Source organism: Solanum stenotomum, chromosome 2, assembly GCF_019186545.1.
Source record: "Solanum stenotomum isolate F172 chromosome 2, ASM1918654v1, whole genome shotgun sequence".
NCBI classification, from domain to species: Eukaryota; Viridiplantae; Streptophyta; class Magnoliopsida; order Solanales; family Solanaceae; genus Solanum; species Solanum stenotomum.
This window is the reverse complement of record NC_064283.1, coordinates 29,093,925-29,113,984: the sequence shown is the minus strand read 5'-3', so window position 1 is coordinate 29,113,984 and position 20,060 is coordinate 29,093,925. Positions and strand designations below refer to the sequence as shown.

The window sequence follows — 20,060 nt, the reverse complement described above, 5'->3', positions numbered from 1 at the left end:
TGGAATGACACCAAGTCAAGACCATCGATGAGGCCATCGCACAAGTCGACCTTAATCGACTCCAAGCATAACAAGCACGACAATGGGAAAGGAAAGGACATGAGGACTAGTCATGCCAAAGGTTGGGGAGATCGTGGCCGAGGCAAGGAGTAACAACCACATCCTAAGATATACGACTGCTACAAGTCGGATGGCAAGTGGTTCGGGCACCAAAACTATACAAAGAGGATGGCACAAACTACAAAGGGAGACGATTGCTATATATGCGATAGACATCATGGTAACACCTTAGAATTTATTAAGTTTGGTTGGGAAAAGATGTTACTGAAAAGTTCGTGGTGCAGTGGTCACAGACTTATGTACGGTTCTTCGAGGGGTGCACGAGTCGTAGATCAAGCCGTGGAGTTAAACCTAGTGTAGGAATTTTTATGGCTAGTTTAAGCGTGAGTTCATGGACCGTGAATCGGTCCACAACCCATTGACCCACTTGTGAACAAAACCACAGGTACTCAGGAAATTCTGATCCTTCACGGATGCTTGAATGATTCGTGGAAGGATGAACGGTCCGTGAAGGCTTTCGTTATGGGGTTCATTCACTTTTAAGTTAAAGTTATTTTAGTCTCTTACTATGCATCTAATACCTATTATATGTAGTTTTGACCATAATTCTTAGCCATATAACTACCATCCACCCTTATAAATTTCCCCAACTCTTTCATTCCCTCAAATTTCCAAAACCCTCTCCAAAGTTTTCTTCAAAAATCCTCTGTGTAGATCAAGGAAGAAGAAGCTAGGGTTCTTCAAGATCAAGTCTTCTTTATTCATCATTGCTTAAGGCTTCAATCAAGGTATGTAGGGAGTTCATCAATGGGCTCCATTCACCCATTGAGTCCCTAAAGTTTCTTCAGTTCTCCAATTCAATTTCTCAGAATTGATTAGATTTTCATTCAATTCATCATGGGTTCTATTTGTATGGATTCAATTGATTAATTATGATATTATTTTGATGATTTGGACTCAATTACATACTTTTTAATTAATTCCATGTGAAATCATGCATGATCTATAATTTTGACCATGACCCCTAATTTGCATGAATTTGAAGAGAAGCTAAGTCAATGAATGATGTTTTCATGAACTTATGCATGATATATGAAAAGAAAGGTTTTACGATCTAGGTTTCTATAAGATTGGCATCAATGAAATTGTGAAAGGTTTTCTCACATTAAGGAATCATTTCTTGGTGAAAGGTTTTCTCACTTAGACTTGATTCAAGAGTTAATGAACTACTCTACAATGTTTAAGCTTGGATTACTAATTGAATAAATTTTTCCATGTATGATGATGACTTAATGAAAATGACTATTCAGTTGGTATTTTACTTAGAACCAAGAGAACTTTGAGGTGGAGGCTAAAATAGGATAGTCTCTAATAGCAACCTCTAATTCCAAACTATGAGCCCCCGTAGGTTTGCCTTAAATGACCTAGCTAGTGGATCCACATATAGTATATGACATGATACATAGTTCTACCTTGGCAAGTAGACTCTCCCTTCTTGATGTGGGAGTAACATCGGATTCCGTGTATAGCTCGCATGATTTATTATCGGTTAAAGCTAATATCCCACAAAATGAACTAAGTTACCTTCAAAATGTTTTATGAAGCTTTCCTTATGATTTCAAGATGCATTTACCATATTTATGATTATGATCCTATTTGAAGGTTTTTACTATGCTAGCTTGGTTATGCATATCATGTTTTCGATTATGTCTCCTTATGATCATGTCTCATGTTTTATTGCATTCTCCTCATACTTAATACATTTTATGTACTAATGCATACTTGTGCTTACATTGTCCACTAATGTAGAGCGTGACGACTCCTCTCCTACCGTTCGTGGCTAGTTGATCATCATAGAGATTGATGACTTGGTGAGTTCCCATACTTCGAGGACTTTGTCACATTTATTGCTTTTCTTATGTTTTCAGTTTTCATACTGGCTTGTCAAGACTTTATTGTACTTCCGGTTATATGTCAAACTCTTTATTTCTTATGAGATTTCTTGCTTTTCTCTATTATGTTGTATATATGTATGCCAAGTGGATTGTGTAGAGCCTCTCAGGGTCTTATACGACATGTTACATCTAGGGTGTACTTTAGATTGTGACAACTAAATACACTTAAGTCTAGGGGTGTTCACGGTTTGGATGAAAAACCAATCCAAATTAAAAAGTCAAGCCAAACCGATTAAATAAATCAATTTTATCTGGGTTTGGATTTGATTTTGTTAAAAAATGAAGAAATAATCGAACCGAACTGATAAATTATATGCATATATTTTATTATTATTATACATGCATATTATATTATTTTTATAAATAATTTTAAATACCTTATATATGTTTTCATCAACATTTATAATTTATTTTTGGAAGCAAAAACATTCAAGATTAGAATATTTATCTTATTGGTTTCATGTATATGACTGTCTATGAGAATTCTTAGTGGGACTAGGAATGTCATTGTCTCTTCCTTCTAGGCCAGAATTAGGGGTGTGTAAAATTTGAACTGACCGATAAATTGAACCGAAAAAGTGTTATTGGGTTATTACTATTGGGTTAATTGTTTTTATGGATTTGTTAAAAAAATATTGGATTGTTGGTTCTATATTGGGTTTTAATATTGGGTAAATTGACAATCCATTAAGACGGTAGTAATTTACTACTTTTATCTGTACATAAATATTAATTTCAATACCTTACTAGTTATTGTTTTTTCCCTTTATCCTTCAATTCACACCTCACGGTGACTTTGAGTTCACAACTTTACATTATTCAAAACGTCAAAGCTTAAAATAAGAACCTTATTCGTCTTATTTCTCTTTGTATTAAACTTGTATAGTTCTTTTCATGTTAGTTATTATTGTTTCTATTTTATGAGCATTTGTAAAGTTACATTCTTGTCGTGTCGCATTAAATTTATTAGAGAAGTCATATATTTGTTTTACAAGCATTTTTCTTATTGGTTAAATAAAAAATCGAATCATTAAGGACCAAAATCAATAATCCGATAAAAATATCTCATTGATTTGGTTATTTTGGCATATTTAAAAATAAAAAATCAAACCGATAATATATAAAACTGAACCGGACCGATCGAAGCACACCCCTAGCCAAAATGGTGAATTTTGAATCATTATTCACAGTAAATAAAGTGATCAAAAGTTCTGTAATGTTAGTCGTTCTAAATATTTTTCGTTTTGAATGAATTGTTGTCTTTTTTCCCTCTTTTGAATGAATCTTTTTTATAAAAAAATATTTTGTATGGTTAATAACCGAATAACCGAATCAAACCGAACCAAAACCGACAACAACCAAACCGACAAATATATATTATATTTAGTTTGATTTGATTTTGATAATTTAAAAACCGATTTAATTGATTTAATTTTAATTTTAACCACTAATCAACCTAAACCGACACATAAACACCCCACTTAAGTCTTAACACTTGTTGCCTCAGACAGCCAAGAAGGATTAAGAAGTCAGAAAAATAAGGCGCCCTTTGTTTTGCCGTTGTTTAGCTTTACTCTCTACAAGTTACTCTCTAGTCTTTACTTAGGGTTAGTATAATTAGAATAGTATTAAGCAAAAATATGGCATAATATTAAATAAGGTTTTAGCCTTTAGGGTTTCTAATTAATTAATATATTATATATTCGTTTATATATTTTAGTTAAACAAAGTAGAATAACTCTTAACAAGTTAATATTTATTTAATAAAAAAAATTGAGTAAATTCACGCCATATTAATAAGTCATTAATTATAAAATATTAATTCATTCACCAATTATATATCGGATAATTCAATACAAATAAATTATTTTGTGATTTTTGAAACTTCAAACGTGACGATACAAAACTAAAAAAGCGTCCGCACCATTTCTTTTATCCACGTGTCGATTGGCGGCGCAACTTCGTTTTTTTTTCTGCCAAAAAATCAGTTTCAGAGGAAAGACAGAAGATTAGGTGGTGCGGAAATTCGGCCCTTTTTTCCCTTACCTTTTCCATTCAAAGAATATTTCTGATTCAATCTTTCTGATTTCACGCTTCGATTGTTTTCGTTTTCTCTCGCAAGTTTGATTTTGTTTTTATATCCATCTCCAATTCAAATTCAAATTCAAAGGTTCGTTTGTTCAGTTATGTAGTTGATAATGAAATCTTTTGGTAAGAGATTTGTTGACTCAATTGTTTGTTGATTTGCAGGAATTTATGACTCTTTATGAGCTAGATCCTGACGTAGTGAGGTGGAATCTTCACCTTATTGATGTTTGTGGTATAAACAATGGTGGTTCTCTCGGAACTGTTACTCAATATGACACAGATTTTTCTCAGCTTGGGTATGCAATAGAAGGTTATGCTGAGCCTATGCATATTAACGTGGAGAATGATGAGGTAATTGCCCATGCTCTTCAGGAGGAACTATCACGGCTTTCACTGGACGAATCCATAGGATCTTCACACACTGATGAAGAAGAACATCGAAAAGCATCAGTTCTTGCTCAGGATTGGGCTGCACCCTCAACGAGGTTTTCCAATCTCGGTAAGGAAGAGGCAGAAGTTTTGTGTTTCTGGTTTGCATACATATACTGATATTGTTTTGGAATGTGCAGCAGTTGATGGCATTCAGGAAGACACAGATAGTACTGGATTTTGCCCTCTTACAGTTACATCATCCAATTGGGAGTCACCAGAGATAGAGGATGAATCTCTTCTTGATGGTGAAGTTGGGAAGCGTTTGAATCAGTTGGATGCCATCCCTGTAAGTTTTACTTGTTTACTGATTATGGAGAGACTTCTTTGTAATTATAGTCTGAATTATTACATTGCTTGAATTATTTTCTGATGCCAATGATGTTCGACATAAATCAAAAGGGGCATGTTACTCATGTTTAGAAATTGAGGTTACTGCTTGCTTTTTGCGTTTGTGTTGAGTGTGGTGTGCTTCTGGTGTTGCAATCACGACTACTCATAGTGAGCCACTATCTTTTGATAGCCTCTGGCAAAGTAAATTAGGGTCCTTCCTTCTTGCTTTTTAGTAGTATCTGTTGGTAGAAAAGAGGAAGGGAGGGTTTTAGCTTTCTTACTTATTTAGTAGCGTATGTTGGTGGCAAAAAAGAAGGCAGAAACAATTTAGTGAACAGGCTTATGGGGAGACTTTGAGTAGCGTCTGTTGGTGGATTAGTGGAAGGTGAGATTTCGGCTTTATAACCTTTTTATTGGGGTATGTTGTTGGCAATGAGGAAGGCAGAAACAATTTAGTGTACAGGCATATGGGGAGAGAGACAGTTAAACGTCAACTCACCTTAAGAGTAGCGTAATGCTCATGATTTCACTCACATCCACAGCTAGGAAATAAAATATCAGATAAGCATTAATGGCAGTTCCTTGTTCACTTAATTTGAAGCTAAGGGGTGGAAATTTAAGAAGCCAAGAGATGGAAAGGGAGATTGCCATCACATCTTGTTTTGACCGAAGAAATTGCTAATTAGTTGAAAGTATTCCTTGTTGTCTAAAGAAGAAAAATATGCCTTTCTAAACAGTGGAAAAGGAGACATCTGTATATATGGTTTCAGTACATAGGTACTGCTTTGTGATATAATACAAAGTTACCTATTTCAAAATAAAAATAAAATATGCCTTTCAATGTTGTATTTGACATTTTATTTTGGAAGGAAGGACATGACTTTGGCTTTTATGATTTCCGTAGGATAAAATCGACTCTTTTAGCTTCTTTGTTCCATTCTTGCCTCTTGAGATCTATGAGAATTGGGCGCTTGTTTCTTGCGCAGTAGAGGAAGGTTTTTTTTCCGTACTTTGATTTTCCAATTTCTTTTATTCAAAACACAACAAACCTAGATGCCCCTTTAAGTTGTCCACAACAACTAGATAAACATTTTAACTCTACAAAAGGCTAAATAGACACCTCTACATGGCACAGATGCGTCTCAAGAACACCTCATGAAGGATACATGTGTTAATTTGTCTGTATGACATGCTAACCGTAATTCTAATACATGTGTGAGGTCTAGTGAACTCGTGCCTTCACGAGACACACCTGTGCCAAGTAGAGGTGTCTATCTGGACTTTGATGAAGTTTAAGAGTCAATTTGGTCGTTGTGCAGTGTGCACAACTTAAAGGGGCCATCTATGTACTTTGCCTATATGAAGCTGTTTTACTTTATGCAAAAGAGAAATGGTAGACTATATTAGAAATATTAACAGGTCAGATGTGATTGGGCCAATCTTGACTTACCTTTGGGTAACTAATCTTTTCAAATGGAATACTAGAAATCTTATCACTTCAACTCCTTATGCGTAGAATCCTTTTAGTTACCCGTGTGCTTGAGAAATGCTTAAAAGATTCTCCCCTATCTGGTCACCTGATTATGAGCTATTGTGGTCTTTTTTTCCACTTTTCTTTATTTAAATTTTACCGCATAAATTTACAGCAGCCAAATGCAAATGAATGGTTCATGCAGCTACTAGGCGTTGATGTTTGGCCCTTTCAATAGTTTGTGATATTATGGCATCCATCTTCATTCTTTTCTGCTGTTTGTGTTGTATGATTCTTGAACTACCATTTTCCCCCATTCCTGTTTTTGTTTTTATGCCATCATTTAGAACAACTGGAATTACTTGTAACTCAGTTCCCTGGTTTCTACATTCTACAGCATGTTCCCAAAATTAATGGAGATATACCCTCAGTAGATGAAGCCAAATCAGATCATCAAAGGCTGATGGATAGGTAACTTTAACTTCTCTCCACTGGTAGCTTTTTGCTAGCAAAAGAACTTTAAACTCGTCAGATAAGTTATGTTACTTTTCCTGTCTGGTATTCTTTATCTTTGTCTTCTCCAAGCTAGCGATGGACTTGCATATGAGACGGTCGACATTGCATGTTAACAAGTTTTGCCTAACTGAGAAGTATCAGAAAAATTAAAGCCATCATAATTCGAAGTTTCAAATGCATATGGACTTCATAATAGAAATGCATTTAACTCTCCTCAAGCCAGTGTTTTGTGTCGCATGCTACCTGAAGCCGTAACTCGCCCCAAACGAACCACATAAACCTGTCTGCCCATTTCATTAACCTTCATTCACATATATCATCACTTGAACATCTGAAGCTTTAATCATAAAACGTTTGGCTTATAATAACCTCAGCAATACTAAAAACATAAGTTGGGTTCATATCGAAAAACATGAGTGTGGAATAAACTAATAACATCATCATAACACGAGATAAGAAATATAAATTGCATGTACATAACTACACCTCTTACTGTGTCACTGGAACCCTTAAAAACGTACATGAGGATGATGGCACAAGACGAGTGCTGGCTCATTCAGAATAAATGTCTAAACCTGCACCCACCTGTAAAAGACATGGAGCTCACCAAAAGTGGATCAACGAGAAGAGAAGATTCTAACTCGTGTCATTATCTCCAGTTGCAGTAGTATTTGGAATACAATAAGTTTCACCATGAAGGGTTTATGAACAATTTCCTAGAAGTTGTACCGGTAAGTATCATTGACTCTACCCTATAAGGTTTGAGTGAAGTCTCTGACCAAGTTCATCAGACTCTTCACTATAGCTGCCGCACTTGTGTCGACACGACATGTGTGTGAGTGTGGGATCCGTACCCGATTTTGGGTACTTTGACCAAAATTGATGGAGAAATTTTGGGAATCTTTAAATTGAGATCATGAAGGATCCAAGCTCAGATCCGCACCCGTATCGGACACCCACACCCCAGTCCGAGTAACTTAGGTCTTTGAAACATGGGTTACATGCAACACTAGCAAATTGTTTTAAAGCGTTTCAAAAATCCACGTAAGGAAGACAATAGGCATTAGAAGCATAAAACATGAAAAATGTACTTAGAAACATTTGACATCATTGAACGTAGTATTTCTTTAATTGGGAATTCCTATAGACCCCTGACATCAATATTAATGCGCCATTGTATGTCATGACGGATGACCAACACTTAGTCGACAAGGTGGTATCACCATATATGTCATATGGATCAACACTCAATGAGCTATCACCAAAGCCTCCTTTTTAGTAGGATGGCATGAGTAGTTGCCAAAGTGGTTCTAACTACTATCCTAAACTGACATTCAGCTTCTAGATAAACGTTTTGGCCTTTTGAAACGAATACCCGCTCAGCTTCTAAGATTCTCCAAAAAACATTTAATATAATCATTTGACTATTTTTAGGTCTACTAGTTTTACGACACATGCGTTGCACGTGTGTATCGTATATGTAGTATATGATGTTGTAAAACAGAATTAATATTACTAAATTAAAGCTTTTTAGTAAATAATTATAATTGAACATACAAAGGACAAGTGTTTTTAAATTATTAATACATATTGTCATAGAGTTGTATTTTGAGTCCAAAATGATCAAATGTCCTTAAAACATTTCAAAACACATTCAAAGTTTAAATATGGGAGAAAGTGACATTTCTTTAATAATATTATTTCTTTACTTCACTCAATTTTGTAAACAAATCTAACCAACAAAATAGAAAAAAAATATCACCAATAGCCTTTCCGCTTGAGGTTATGACCATAAATGATGTACACCATTTAAGTAGAAATTTTGTCTTAAATATTCATACTTGAAATTTAGTATGTGCATGACACTAATAAGGATTACCATAAGTATTTCAATATTTTATCTTTATGTGCAACATATCTTTTACAAAATATTATTACTCAATTAATATTTGAGTAAGACTATCATAGAGAGGTAATTTTACCAAAAAAGTGTACTTGGTTGTTATCATGAATGATGGTTATATATACTTCAGTAGAATAGTTTAATTTTAATATATGAATAACATCACCTATGGTGAAAAATATTTCATTTCATTAAGCTTCTACCTTATCTTTGTGAAATTATAGTCTTCTCCTTTTTTCTGCCACATACATATCATATAGTTATTGTCTAATGAAAGTATCTAGTATCTTATAGAAGTTGTATCATGATATAAAATATTTAAATTTTTCAATAATAAAAATTAATAGATGAATAAAATTTGAAGTATTATTTATAGAATCATTAATTTCATTTAAGATCATTTTATGATCAATCACTATTTTCTTATCTATTTTTATATAGCTAGTAAGATGATATAAAGAAAAATTATATGGAACAATACATAGCCAATGATGAAAGAAGACGAAAATATATGTTCATGCTAAATTCACTCTAGTGTTCCATTTGATTTAAAACTCTTGATACCCATTGTTTTAGCAAAATTAGGAAGAAATTCCTTCGTTTGAGGGAAAAGAACAAAAAATTAAAAAACAAAGAAGAAATATCTTACCCAAATCATATGCCTTTTTTCATATCTGTTTAATATTATTGTCTCTCCCACAACTTTTCGTTACTGTTAACTCATGAAAATGGTAAGAAAAAATACGAGTGTGAATTGATAAATGATTTGCTACAATTTTTTCACCAGCTCTTTCTTATGAGGTACCTCGAATTTTGTTGAATTTCGAACTTAATCAATTTTTGCAAATAATAATTGAGATTTTTTAAGAAAAAGAAGAAGAGTAGAGAACTTAAAGAAATTGTAGTTTAAAAGTGTAAGGAAACCCCTCTATTTATGACTACCAAATAGTAGTATGAATATGTGTTAATTGTGCCTTATCGGAAAAGTCACAACCTTTCGAAAAAGTCACTGCTTATCGGAAAAGTCACAACCCTTTAAAAAAGGCACAACTCATCAGAAAAGGCACAACCCTTTAGAAAAGTCACAACCCTTAGAAAAAATCACAACCCTTCGGAAAAGTCACAACTCATTGAAAAAGTCACAACCCGTCAAAAAGTCACAACCCTTTGGAAAAGTCACAACTCATTGAAAAAGTCACAATCTGAAAAGGTATCTACTTTCAATATAATAAATTAATAAATTAAGTATTTTTAATTGGGGGTATTATAGTAATTCAACATTCAAGTTTGGGAGTTCATGCTTTTAAAGTAGTATAGAAGATAGATAGATAGATAGATATAGATTGAACATTTGGAGTTTGACATAATTAGCCTATGGAGCATTTAAGACATCATTCATAAGGTAAGAATCATTTTTGATAAGGTAAGATTTTATTGATAAAGTACCAAAAAGGTGCAATAGAGTATAACACTCGGACAGAAACCAAATAAACAAACTGCTATATTCTTCTTCCTAATAAATCCAGAAAATTCATATACTGTTTCAGATTCACTAGCAGACTGCTTTTACACACCAATTATGTAAATTATGTAGACATCTATTTCTGTTCTAGAGATATGCTACTTTGCTCCTTTTCCCTGAAAGGATATGGCACCTGGGCCTAATTCAACCCTAAAAGCTAGGTCATGAGGGGAGGATGCCCAAGTCTATATAAGCAGACCACCAGTCCATTCCCCAACCAATGTGGGATTTTTACCCTAGAACACCCTCCCCCCTCATGCCCAGGCCCAACTGGAGCGTGAACCGGGAGTGCAAACAGGATAGACCTGGCTCTGATTCCATGTAAAGATATGGAACCTGGTCTAACTCAACTCCAAAAGCTAGCTTATGAGGGGAGGATTGCCCAAGTCCATATAAGCAGACCACCCCATCCATTCCCCAACCAATGTGGGACTTTTATCCAGTCTAACACCCCCTAAAAGCATGCCCTGTTTTCTCCAGTCAAATAGTCCAAAAGATGCAGTGTGGAATAGTTTTCTATATCTGTTTTATCTTTTTAGGTATCATCTGATATTGCCCGCCATGCATTAAACCTTAACATTCTTAGGCATGACCTGTGAAACACCACAAATGTTCAGAAATAAATCCCAACACTTTCTTGAATATCTAGAATGAAGAAGCGGGTGACCAATTGTTTCCTGATCTTCTTCACACAAGTAGCATCTGTTACGTAAATCATAACCTCTTTTCTGTAAATTATTTCGAGTTCACAAGCTTCCCTGGTTGCAATCCATCCAAGGCATGCTACTCTAAAATGAGCTTTTGTGTTCCAAATCAACAGATCGTAGCATATTACTCAGTGAGTATCTTTTATCTTTGCTAGCTATCCAGATCAGAGAATCCCTCTTACTTTGATCAATGTTAACTGATTATAGTTGCTGAAGTAAATGGAAAAACTCCTCTACCTTCCAATAAATCAAGTTTCTTCTAAATTCAAGTTTGCAGTCTGAAACTGAATGCAAAACCCCACCTTATTAATTGAGCAGTTAAATAGATTAGGAAGTTTAGTCTTCAGGCACTCTTCCCCGACCCATATATCTGTCCAGAATCTGATTAATTCTCCATTTCCCACCGCCTGATCAGTGTATTGAATAAATTCTTCCCACAAACCATATACGCCCTTTGAGACTCTCCCGTTACATTCCTTTGAATAAGAGATATTTTCCAACCATCATTCTTGCCATAAATAGCGTTAACGTTGCATTCGGCATGTTCTCTCTATTTTCCTCTGTTCTGCTCCACTTGTGTTAAGGCTCACGATGGAAGCTCCTTTCCCTCCTCCACACTATGGAGGGGATTACAGTCCCTCCCCAATTTAGCCAACCCCCATGCCAGGCACCCCGCTCGCTACGTGTGCAACAACCTGAGGGTGTCTGTGACTAAGTTTTGGTCCTTCTTCCCATTTTTCCCACTTCTTTCCTTAACTTGTCTCTTTCGATCACTTCCACCTTGTACCATAAATATGTCGATGTGTACCGAGGATTCCACAACCCTCGTGTGGGTGTGGGCACACCTCGAGGTCGCTCAAAACACTCCATACCATTAAATTGCCTGCATTAAATGTTTGATTTTATGGGACCTTACATTTTTTATGTCAACTGTTTCCTTGCTTAATATTTCCTCCAGAACTTCATTTCGAAGCATTTTTTCATAAACGTTGCAAAAATAGCCATGTTATTCCGTATGAAAATTATTTCATTCAGTGGATTTTATTAAATGTGGAAAACCATGTGTTGTACTTTTGTCTACGCTGCTGAACACAATTGTAACCAAATAATATCTGGAGGGATTATAGAAATAATTTCTTCTTATTTGTACCTTCTGCATAATGATGGATGGATGTTTAAGAGAAGCACTTTTTCTCTAGGTTGGAAGTATATGATCTAATTGAGTTAAAAGTTTCTGGAGATGGCAATTGTCAGGTCAGTTTATTTTCATTTTTTTCTAATAACTTCTTGCTGATTAATAGGAATATTGCAATAGATTTACTCCTTTTTTTGGGACTAAAATCACTATACGTTAATTGTTTAGGGGTCGTTTGGTTTGTAAAGAAGTTACACCGGGATTATAACACGGGATTATTTAGTGGATATACTTTCTTTTTGGAAGATGTTTGGTTCATAGGTTAAAAATGGGATATATGACATATAAACATGGTTTGGTTTTGTAGATAAAGATGGATAAACTTTTATTATTAGTTTTAACTTTGACTTTCTGGAAGGACTTACGGAGAAATTTTTTGGAGAAGGGTACTTTTTTCATTTGGTTGTTTTATTTCGGGATTAGCTATCTTGGGATTTTATCCCAAATTTGCGTATACTGGATACAAAGATCCAACCAAACACTAAATTAAATACTCCCACATTCTATCCCATGATTATTTCTCTTTATCCCGTGTGAATGTGAACCAAACGAACCCTTAGAGAATAAAATAGCTTTTTTTCAAATCTCTGTAAAATGCATCTCTTTCTCTTTTCTTTTCTTCAACTTTTTCCATGGCTCTCTGTCGTGGGCTGAAAATATTAACGTCCATTATGTATTATTCTGCTGAGTTCCGCATCCAATGGAATCCAAGGAAATTTGACCGGTTGCTTTCATGTATGATACTTCAAGAGTGTCCTTTTCTCTGCCCTTTGCTCTCGATCTATCCCCTTCCGTTTTCTGCCCTTATTCCTATCTCTTTTGATGCTGCGAATCACATGTTCCAATCTATATGATAATTTTTATTTAGTAAATTACCAGATGGTTTTGTGTCTGTTAATTTTTTTTGGGGGTAGGGGGGTGGGGGTGAGCTTAGATTTTCACTTTTGGTTAGGAAGAAAATGTTGAGAGATCTATCTTTTGGAGTGTCAGCCCTGAGAGGATATTGCAGAGGATGGAGGAGGTAAAACTTTTCTACTTCCATTTCAGCTGTATCAGAGATAGGCCATTCACAACTGGCGTTTTCTCAAATCTTATCTTTTACACTATTACACATGATATATGAGGTAATATTTGTTAACTTATGTAATGCTTTATGAAATATTTGCAGTTCCGCTCACTGTCGGACCAAATATATCGCAGTACTGAGCATCACAAATTTGTGAGGGAACAAGTTGTTAAACAGGTATTTCTCAAACACTTTTGTTAGTTGCAACATCATTTCAATACTATGGTTGCATGTGAGCCGTAAAAAAGAAAAAAACAATAGTTGCATCTCAGCACAAGGGTTGCATCCAGCTTCCAAAAAAACAGAACTGGGGAAGTGTAACAAAGAGGTGCCAATCAAGCCAAAATTTACATATGCATACCTATTCTAATGCAAAGTTAAATTAAATCATGGTTGTGCATTGTGATCATGTCATTCAATTTACTTCTTTGTAGCTATTGGTTACTTCTAATTATTGTTTTTATCAGCTCAAGTCCCATAGGGAGTTGTATGAGGGTTATGTTCCAATGGTCTATGATGAATACTTGAAGAAAATGAGCAAGTAATGCCTGAAGCTCCTTTCAGTTTGTCTTTCTTATTTTATGATTATGCTCTTATAGGACTGGTCCTTCTAACAGGGCTGGCGAATGGGGTGATCATGTAACTTTGCAGGCTGCTGCAGATTCAGTATTGTTCTCTTCCCTATCCTGTGTTCTGGTTTTTGTGTTTCCACAATAATTTGTTGAATTGATTTATTTGGAAATTATTCTAGCTTATATGGATGAAACTGATAGTTACTTGTAAGTAGATTGAGTGGAACATCAAATTTGGGCTACGGTGGTAGTTTTCAGGTCTGTTGAAATTGATTGGTTATATGATGGGGCATTAGAAGTGAACTATTTACAAGCTAGCCTTCAGTGCTATTCTAGATTAAACAGGGGTCTGGTGCATGCTTAGTCAGGTAACCCCTGTTTGGATAAGCCGGCTTCAGTTTTTGTTAGAGGATGGATCTTCTTAAGAGAAGGAAGCTCTTAATGACATATTTGGATAGATTCCATTCTTGGTGAGGTCTTCAGTGCTATTGTAAGTTGTACAATATGACAGTTCTCTTCAAAACAATGAACAATGAGCAGTAGGCATTAAAAGTTTTTATCATTTTTAGACAATCTGTTTATTAGATCAAGTGAAGTGACTTTATACTTAATAAGTCGACTCTGCCAGTATTTGCTCTTGATCCCAGTAGCTTTGATGGCTTATATATGTCTCTGAATGAGACTTTATGAAATTTTGGCATAAAGCCTCTCTCAAAATATTATAACAGGAAGAGCTTATGGGTTGACAAAAATGTGAGCTCTTCGGATTTCTCAAGTAAAACCCTTTGATTTTACACAATTGCCAATGGCTTCTTGATTTTTCAGAGAGAGAGATTGCCTTGGGCTTGAGTTACTTTGGGTTCCAAGTCATTGTCCCAATTCTTGTAGATGGATTTAGGTCTTCTTGATGTAAATTCTATCTCTGACCTCTTCTGTGTATGAACTGTAGTTTCTTGACTAAGAATTTCTGAATTCTGTTTTTGTGACCTTGTTATTCTAGGCTCTAGCTAGGAAAAATAAAACTCATAAAGATCTGAAATTCGATATATCATAGGCAAACAAATCATTATAAATTCAAAAGAAATGAGAAATGTATCCTGATAAGATCTGTTATTAGGAATTTCAGGGGAAGCATGTTGAGGAATCTGAAAATAGATTTGCTTATGACTTATCATTCCTTTGCTTTGTCGCTTTTGGTTCATTTCTGAGTGGAGCATAATACCTACTACCATTTATAGAAGACAAACATATGCCTGTGTTTGGGCTTGGGACTTCCATGTTGGAGGTTTCAAGTTCGAAACCCCTTGCCAGCGAAAGCAAGGGGTTTGCCTTCTGGGTCTAGCTCGTCGCACCGGGCTTGCCTAGTGCGGGCTACCTCTCCTATGTGGTTTGCGAGCTATTGCATAGGAGCGGGGGTTTTACCCTGTGCGTACCCAAAGGGTAGCGGCTGCGGGTTTCCCTTGTCATCAAAAAAAAAAAAAAACATAAGCCTGTGTTCTGTATCACGAAACATTCTTTGCTGACTTTCATCAACCAGAAGAAATTTGGGTCGATTTTTTTTTTTCTGCAAACAAGTGCAAGGAGAATATAATTAAGGCCGCTTCCTAATGATTGCTGGATGAAATTTAGTTATTCACATTGTGGCCCTTCAGTCGTCACCCATGCAACAAATGCCGAAACTGATGGTGATAACATGTTATTTTTCCCCCAAAGCCTAGCTCGAGTGGCAAAAGGTGGAGGATTTGTGGCTTAGGTCACAGGTTCAATCCCCACACCATGCAAAGCGAAGCCCGGTATTTAAGTGGAGAAGGGTAGAGGGGCAGGCCCATTATCCACCAAGTTTAGAAGGCTGTGATTGGTCCAAAGGGCGGGTCACAGACAGATTCTCGGTTATCAAAAAAAAAAACAAGTTATTTTACCAAACCAGAAATCAGTTGCAAGAAGAACAACCCTCTAAAGCAGGAACTCTTTATCTGTAGATTTTAATACAGGGTTTCAAAAGGCTAAAGACTTGCTTACTTTAGAATCAATATGTTGTTCTGTAATGATTCTAAAATGTAAATCATCTTATACCTTATTTCCAAATTTTGGTGCTTCTAGCCTCTTTTGTGTAAAGGATATACTTACCTGATTAAGTGTGTGACTATCTCATAGCTGTTATAGGGAGCACACTTTTATTTACTTAGTTATATTCATCTAAAAGGTTAAGTTGTTAGTGATAGTACACTTTTATTCACTTAATTATACTCTCAACATGCTCCCTCCCGTGCAGGCCATCCTTTTTCATGATCAAGCTTGTGGAAATTCTTTTTAGGCTTAATACATACATTCTCCTGAGGTTGTCCCCATATTTCTGTTACACACCCCTTGACCACGTGAATTACCCTAGACGCCCAAATTCGTTTAAAGTGTAGCTTTTACACCACTTTTGTGTTTAACCACTTCAGAAAACAGGGTGTATTTTCATGCACTAACAATGGTGTGATGCGTGTCATTAAATTTATAAAAATAAAACACTTACAATTACAATCATACCCCTTAGCCATTCTCCCTTCATCTCTTTTTCTTTGGTAATGCAACTCCACTGCCGCAAACCACCAGAAAACCCAGAACCATCACCTTCCTATTCAAACCAAAACATAGGAACTTAAATCAATTTTAGTCCCAATTCCAGATTTAACTTTAATCCAAAAAAGGCAGGACTAGAACTCTCAAATTCCATCATCCTCCTCACTTGCAACTGCATTACAAACCCAGAATTTTTCCAGCAGAGAGAAAGAGAGACCTGCATAGAAATTTAAATTTGCATATGTTGGGAACTTCCTTCCTACTAGCTATTTACTGCATATGGGTAAAAATGGTGATATCAAATCCCTCATATGAGATAGAAGAGCCATTCTCTGGATCTTGGCCAAAATTTTCTCCATTGACCATTTCTGCCTCCTGTTTCTTCACACTCTTGAGTCCTTTTTAGAATTGGCAAATAGGAGATGAAATATGCATCAGAATTATGGTGATATATTATGGTAGCTTTCTGGTGTGAAAACACTGATGGAGATAATTTTAAGGTGGAAACTTGTGATTTTTGGCTGGTAGTAATGGAAATGGTTAAGAGGTGGTGGCGCTGGTGTAGAAAGAAGGTGAAAAAACTATCAATTTTTCCTTTAAAAAAACGAATATCAATGCAAAAAAAGTAATCTTTTTTTAGCATTCACTTGTCAGTTCTGTGTGTCAACACAAGTGTGACACATAGGTGGTAAGGTGTGTAATAGATACTCGTTTGAAATGTTTGGGTGTGGAAACCCAAAGGGTAGCAGCGGCGAGTTTCCCTTTATCATCAAAAAAAAAATGTTTAGGTGTCGAAGATGATTCTCGTGGTCAACAATTATGCAACAGGGATTTGGGGACTACCTCAGGGAGCAATCTATGTATTAAGCCTTCATTTTATAATGCTAGTGGTGAGGCTCTAACCAATCATCTCAGTCTGTTTTGATACCATGTGACCTTATCTAAAAGCTTAAGCGGTTGGAAAGCACACTTTTATTTACTTAATTATATTCTCTATGTTATCTTTCTTCCAGATTTTTTGATTCACAAGCAATTCTTTTAAATTCATTTGCATCTTGAAAGTAACGGTTATCATTTCTATTTTACTTAAAATAAATACTTAATGAAGAAACGCACTATGACTCTAATAGAACCATACAAAAGTTAGAAAACAAATGTTTGCTATTATAATTTATAGGGACTCATTGTTCGCTTTGTTCTGGAGAACGATGCATGACATGGATGTGTTCTGTTATGCTCTCCAAACCCCAATTTTTTGCTTGAAGCAGTTGATTAGGGCTGTCGCCGCTTTTTAGGATTTGATCCGCATAGATTGATTCTGAATTTTCTTCCTGAGGAATCTCAGTCCTTGGTGAATGGTTTGGAGTTCCCCAGTTGGTATCCTAAAAAAAGGAAGAGACCTTTGGTTGATTCCTTTCAGTCGTTTCTCCTTTTCTTTTCCTAACCCGGAAGATCCTAATTTCTCTCTTTTATTGTCTATTATCATATGAATACAATGATGATCTACTATTTTCTCAATTCAAGTGTGTATTTTAAATTTTCAAATGGTGACTGACGTTTATTTCGATGTTATTACAGTATGGTGTTAAGATGTTTGTCATTACATCATTTAAAGACACCTGCTACATTGAGATTCTTCCACAAAGTCTGAAGTCAAACAGAAGTAAGTTTTCATTTTATTTTCATCAATGAGTATTTTCTCTGTTGTACATTTTTTTTACACCAAGGGAAAAGGCTCAAATATTCCATCGAACTATTAGAAATGACTCATCATCCGTAAAAAAATTGGCTCATTTATTTATGCCATTGCCGTTACAAAACATGCTCATTTATGCCATTAGTTTTAATAGTGATTTTGTAAAACAAGCTTTGCCATGTGGCCTCTTGTTAGACGTCCACGTCACCAAATCAGAATCATTAAAAAAATAACCCACCGACACTCTACTCATTTTCCTAACCCAACCCAGGGTGATACCATAGGCCCGCATCATCATCGATAAAGGAAACAAGTGCATCGAGAGCCTCACCTAGCAACTGGTACGATATACAAATCTGTGCGTTGCAATTGCAGAGAAAACTCACCTTTGCAGCCACGTCAGAAAACTTGACGTTCCGATCAACGGGGAGGAGTTTGGTGTCTCTGCAGACATAGGAGAGTTGATGGTCGTGAGGACAAAGCTGATTTTTTTCTCCATAGCTACACATAAGCTTAACCTTTTGATTATCCATTGAGGCTGCCAAAATTCAAGCGAAAATGAGTGGGTAATTTATCTTAGATCCTTTTAAGTATAGTAAATTGTTAATAATACAACATAATCATACTGAATGACTTACCAGGTCGATTTAATATATGAAATGGATCATATGTCATGGATGTTTTGTCCATCTCCTTTCTTTTTTCGTGGGAGGGACGAATCAATATCATCAGTGTTACTAATTTATTACATTATTAGTAGCACCTCCTTCTCTTTCTTTTCATCCTCTGTATGAAAGACTGAATGATTTGCCGCCTTAATTTATGCAGTCATTACTTTGAGCTTTTGGGCTGAAGTGCACTACAATTCAATCTATCCACAAGGAGGTAAATGACCATTTTTTCTTCTTCTTTTTTCTAGTTGTGGTAGAGAATAGTTATGCCCCTGTAAAAGCCATGCTATTTTATTGAACAGATATTGGTATTACATTTATTTTTGTTTCAACATATCTTTTGCCTACTAGAGAAGTTTCTTCTAATTAGTGTCTGATGGAAATTTCCAACTTCCTGAAAGCTCCCTTAATCTTGAACTCCCCCTTCAAATCTCTTCCACATTTGCCAAGGTTTTGAAATAGAAAAAGTAGTACTGCTATTCCACATTCGTCAAGGTGTTGGTTTATCTTTTGTTTGCTAATCAATGGTCATGAATGTATTCTAACCTGATACTTCATCTCATGGAAGTCCATAAAGACAACTAGCTCAAAATTCAGTAACCATTGAGGCTGAACTGGTATACTCCCAGGTTATTTAGTTGACTAGCTGTTGCAGTAGCGGTAGGGAAATAAATTGCAGTACTGGTTACTCATTGCCAATTTATTACAGAGTATCCTGATGGAGAAATAAGAACAAGAAAAAAATGGTGGCAGCTAGGTTGAGACACCTGCACAGCCAGCTTCTTTAGGAACCAGCGCACACCTAATTATCACGAGAATTAGGGTCTCTGTGACAACATTTCTAACTCCGGATTGTATATATTTTATTCGCTTTCTCTGAGGTAGACTACAGTTTTGCCAATTTTACGGCTTTCATTCTTTGTGTATATATCATTTCATTTAGTTAGCTCTTCCATTATTAATTTATTTATACACAATGCTGTTTTTGTGTTTAGTTTATTTTCCTTTCCATTTCAAAGTAAATTAAATTTGATGTTGTCCAAGGTTGTCTTCATCCTGCCTCAAGGAAAAAGTTTAGGAGGGTTGGAACCTAAGTAACGCGAAAAAAGAACCAAATAGACCGAAGTAATGGAAAAAATCAATATTTAAACATCATACACACAACTAGTGCAAATTTATGGCATACATATTTTTCTATCTACGATCATCGTTAAGGGCTCGAAGAATTCAATGTAATAAATGAGGCATCATCAAGGGCCTTATATAATGCAACAAATGTGCATATCAAGGGACCGCAATTATAATGCA

At 35.5% G+C, this 20,060-nt stretch overlaps 1 protein-coding gene across 4 annotated transcripts; it reads left to right on the top strand.

The window, feature by feature from the left end:
- The first annotated feature begins 4,018 nt into the window (after window positions 1-4,018).
- LOC125856318 (OVARIAN TUMOR DOMAIN-containing deubiquitinating enzyme 9-like) lies at window positions 4,019-19,718 on the top strand. 4 transcript variants are annotated; one of them, XM_049535830.1, is made up of 11 exons: window positions 4,019-4,136; window positions 4,266-4,602; window positions 4,673-4,821; window positions 6,734-6,807; window positions 12,184-12,238; window positions 13,348-13,422; window positions 13,713-13,786; window positions 13,863-13,911; window positions 17,964-18,048; window positions 18,910-18,966; window positions 19,462-19,718. In XM_049535830.1, exons 2-11 carry the CDS (start codon window positions 4,272-4,274, stop codon window positions 19,512-19,514), a joined length of 1,002 nt encoding a protein of 333 aa, XP_049391787.1. In that variant the 5' UTR covers window positions 4,019-4,136; window positions 4,266-4,271; the 3' UTR covers window positions 19,515-19,718. The 4 variants fall into 4 exon arrangements, with proteins under 4 accessions (XP_049391787.1, XP_049391788.1, XP_049391786.1 ...); XM_049535831.1 differs by having other exon boundaries at window positions 4,022-4,185; window positions 4,676-4,821; XM_049535829.1 differs by having other exon boundaries at window positions 4,023-4,185.
- Window positions 19,719-20,060: the final 342 nt, after the last annotated feature.

Coding starts and splice junctions, on each gene's coding strand:
- LOC125856318 (XM_049535830.1), top strand. CDS start 4,272: ATGACTCTTTATGAGCTAGATCCTGACGTAGTGAGGTGGAATCTTCAC. Junction 13,787..13,862: donor TACTTGAAGAAAATGAGCAA/GTAATGCCTGAA, acceptor TCCTTCTAACAG/GGCTGGCGAATGGGGTGATC. Junction 18,967..19,461: donor TTCAATCTATCCACAAGGAG/GTAAATGACCAT, acceptor AATTTATTACAG/AGTATCCTGATGGAGAAATA.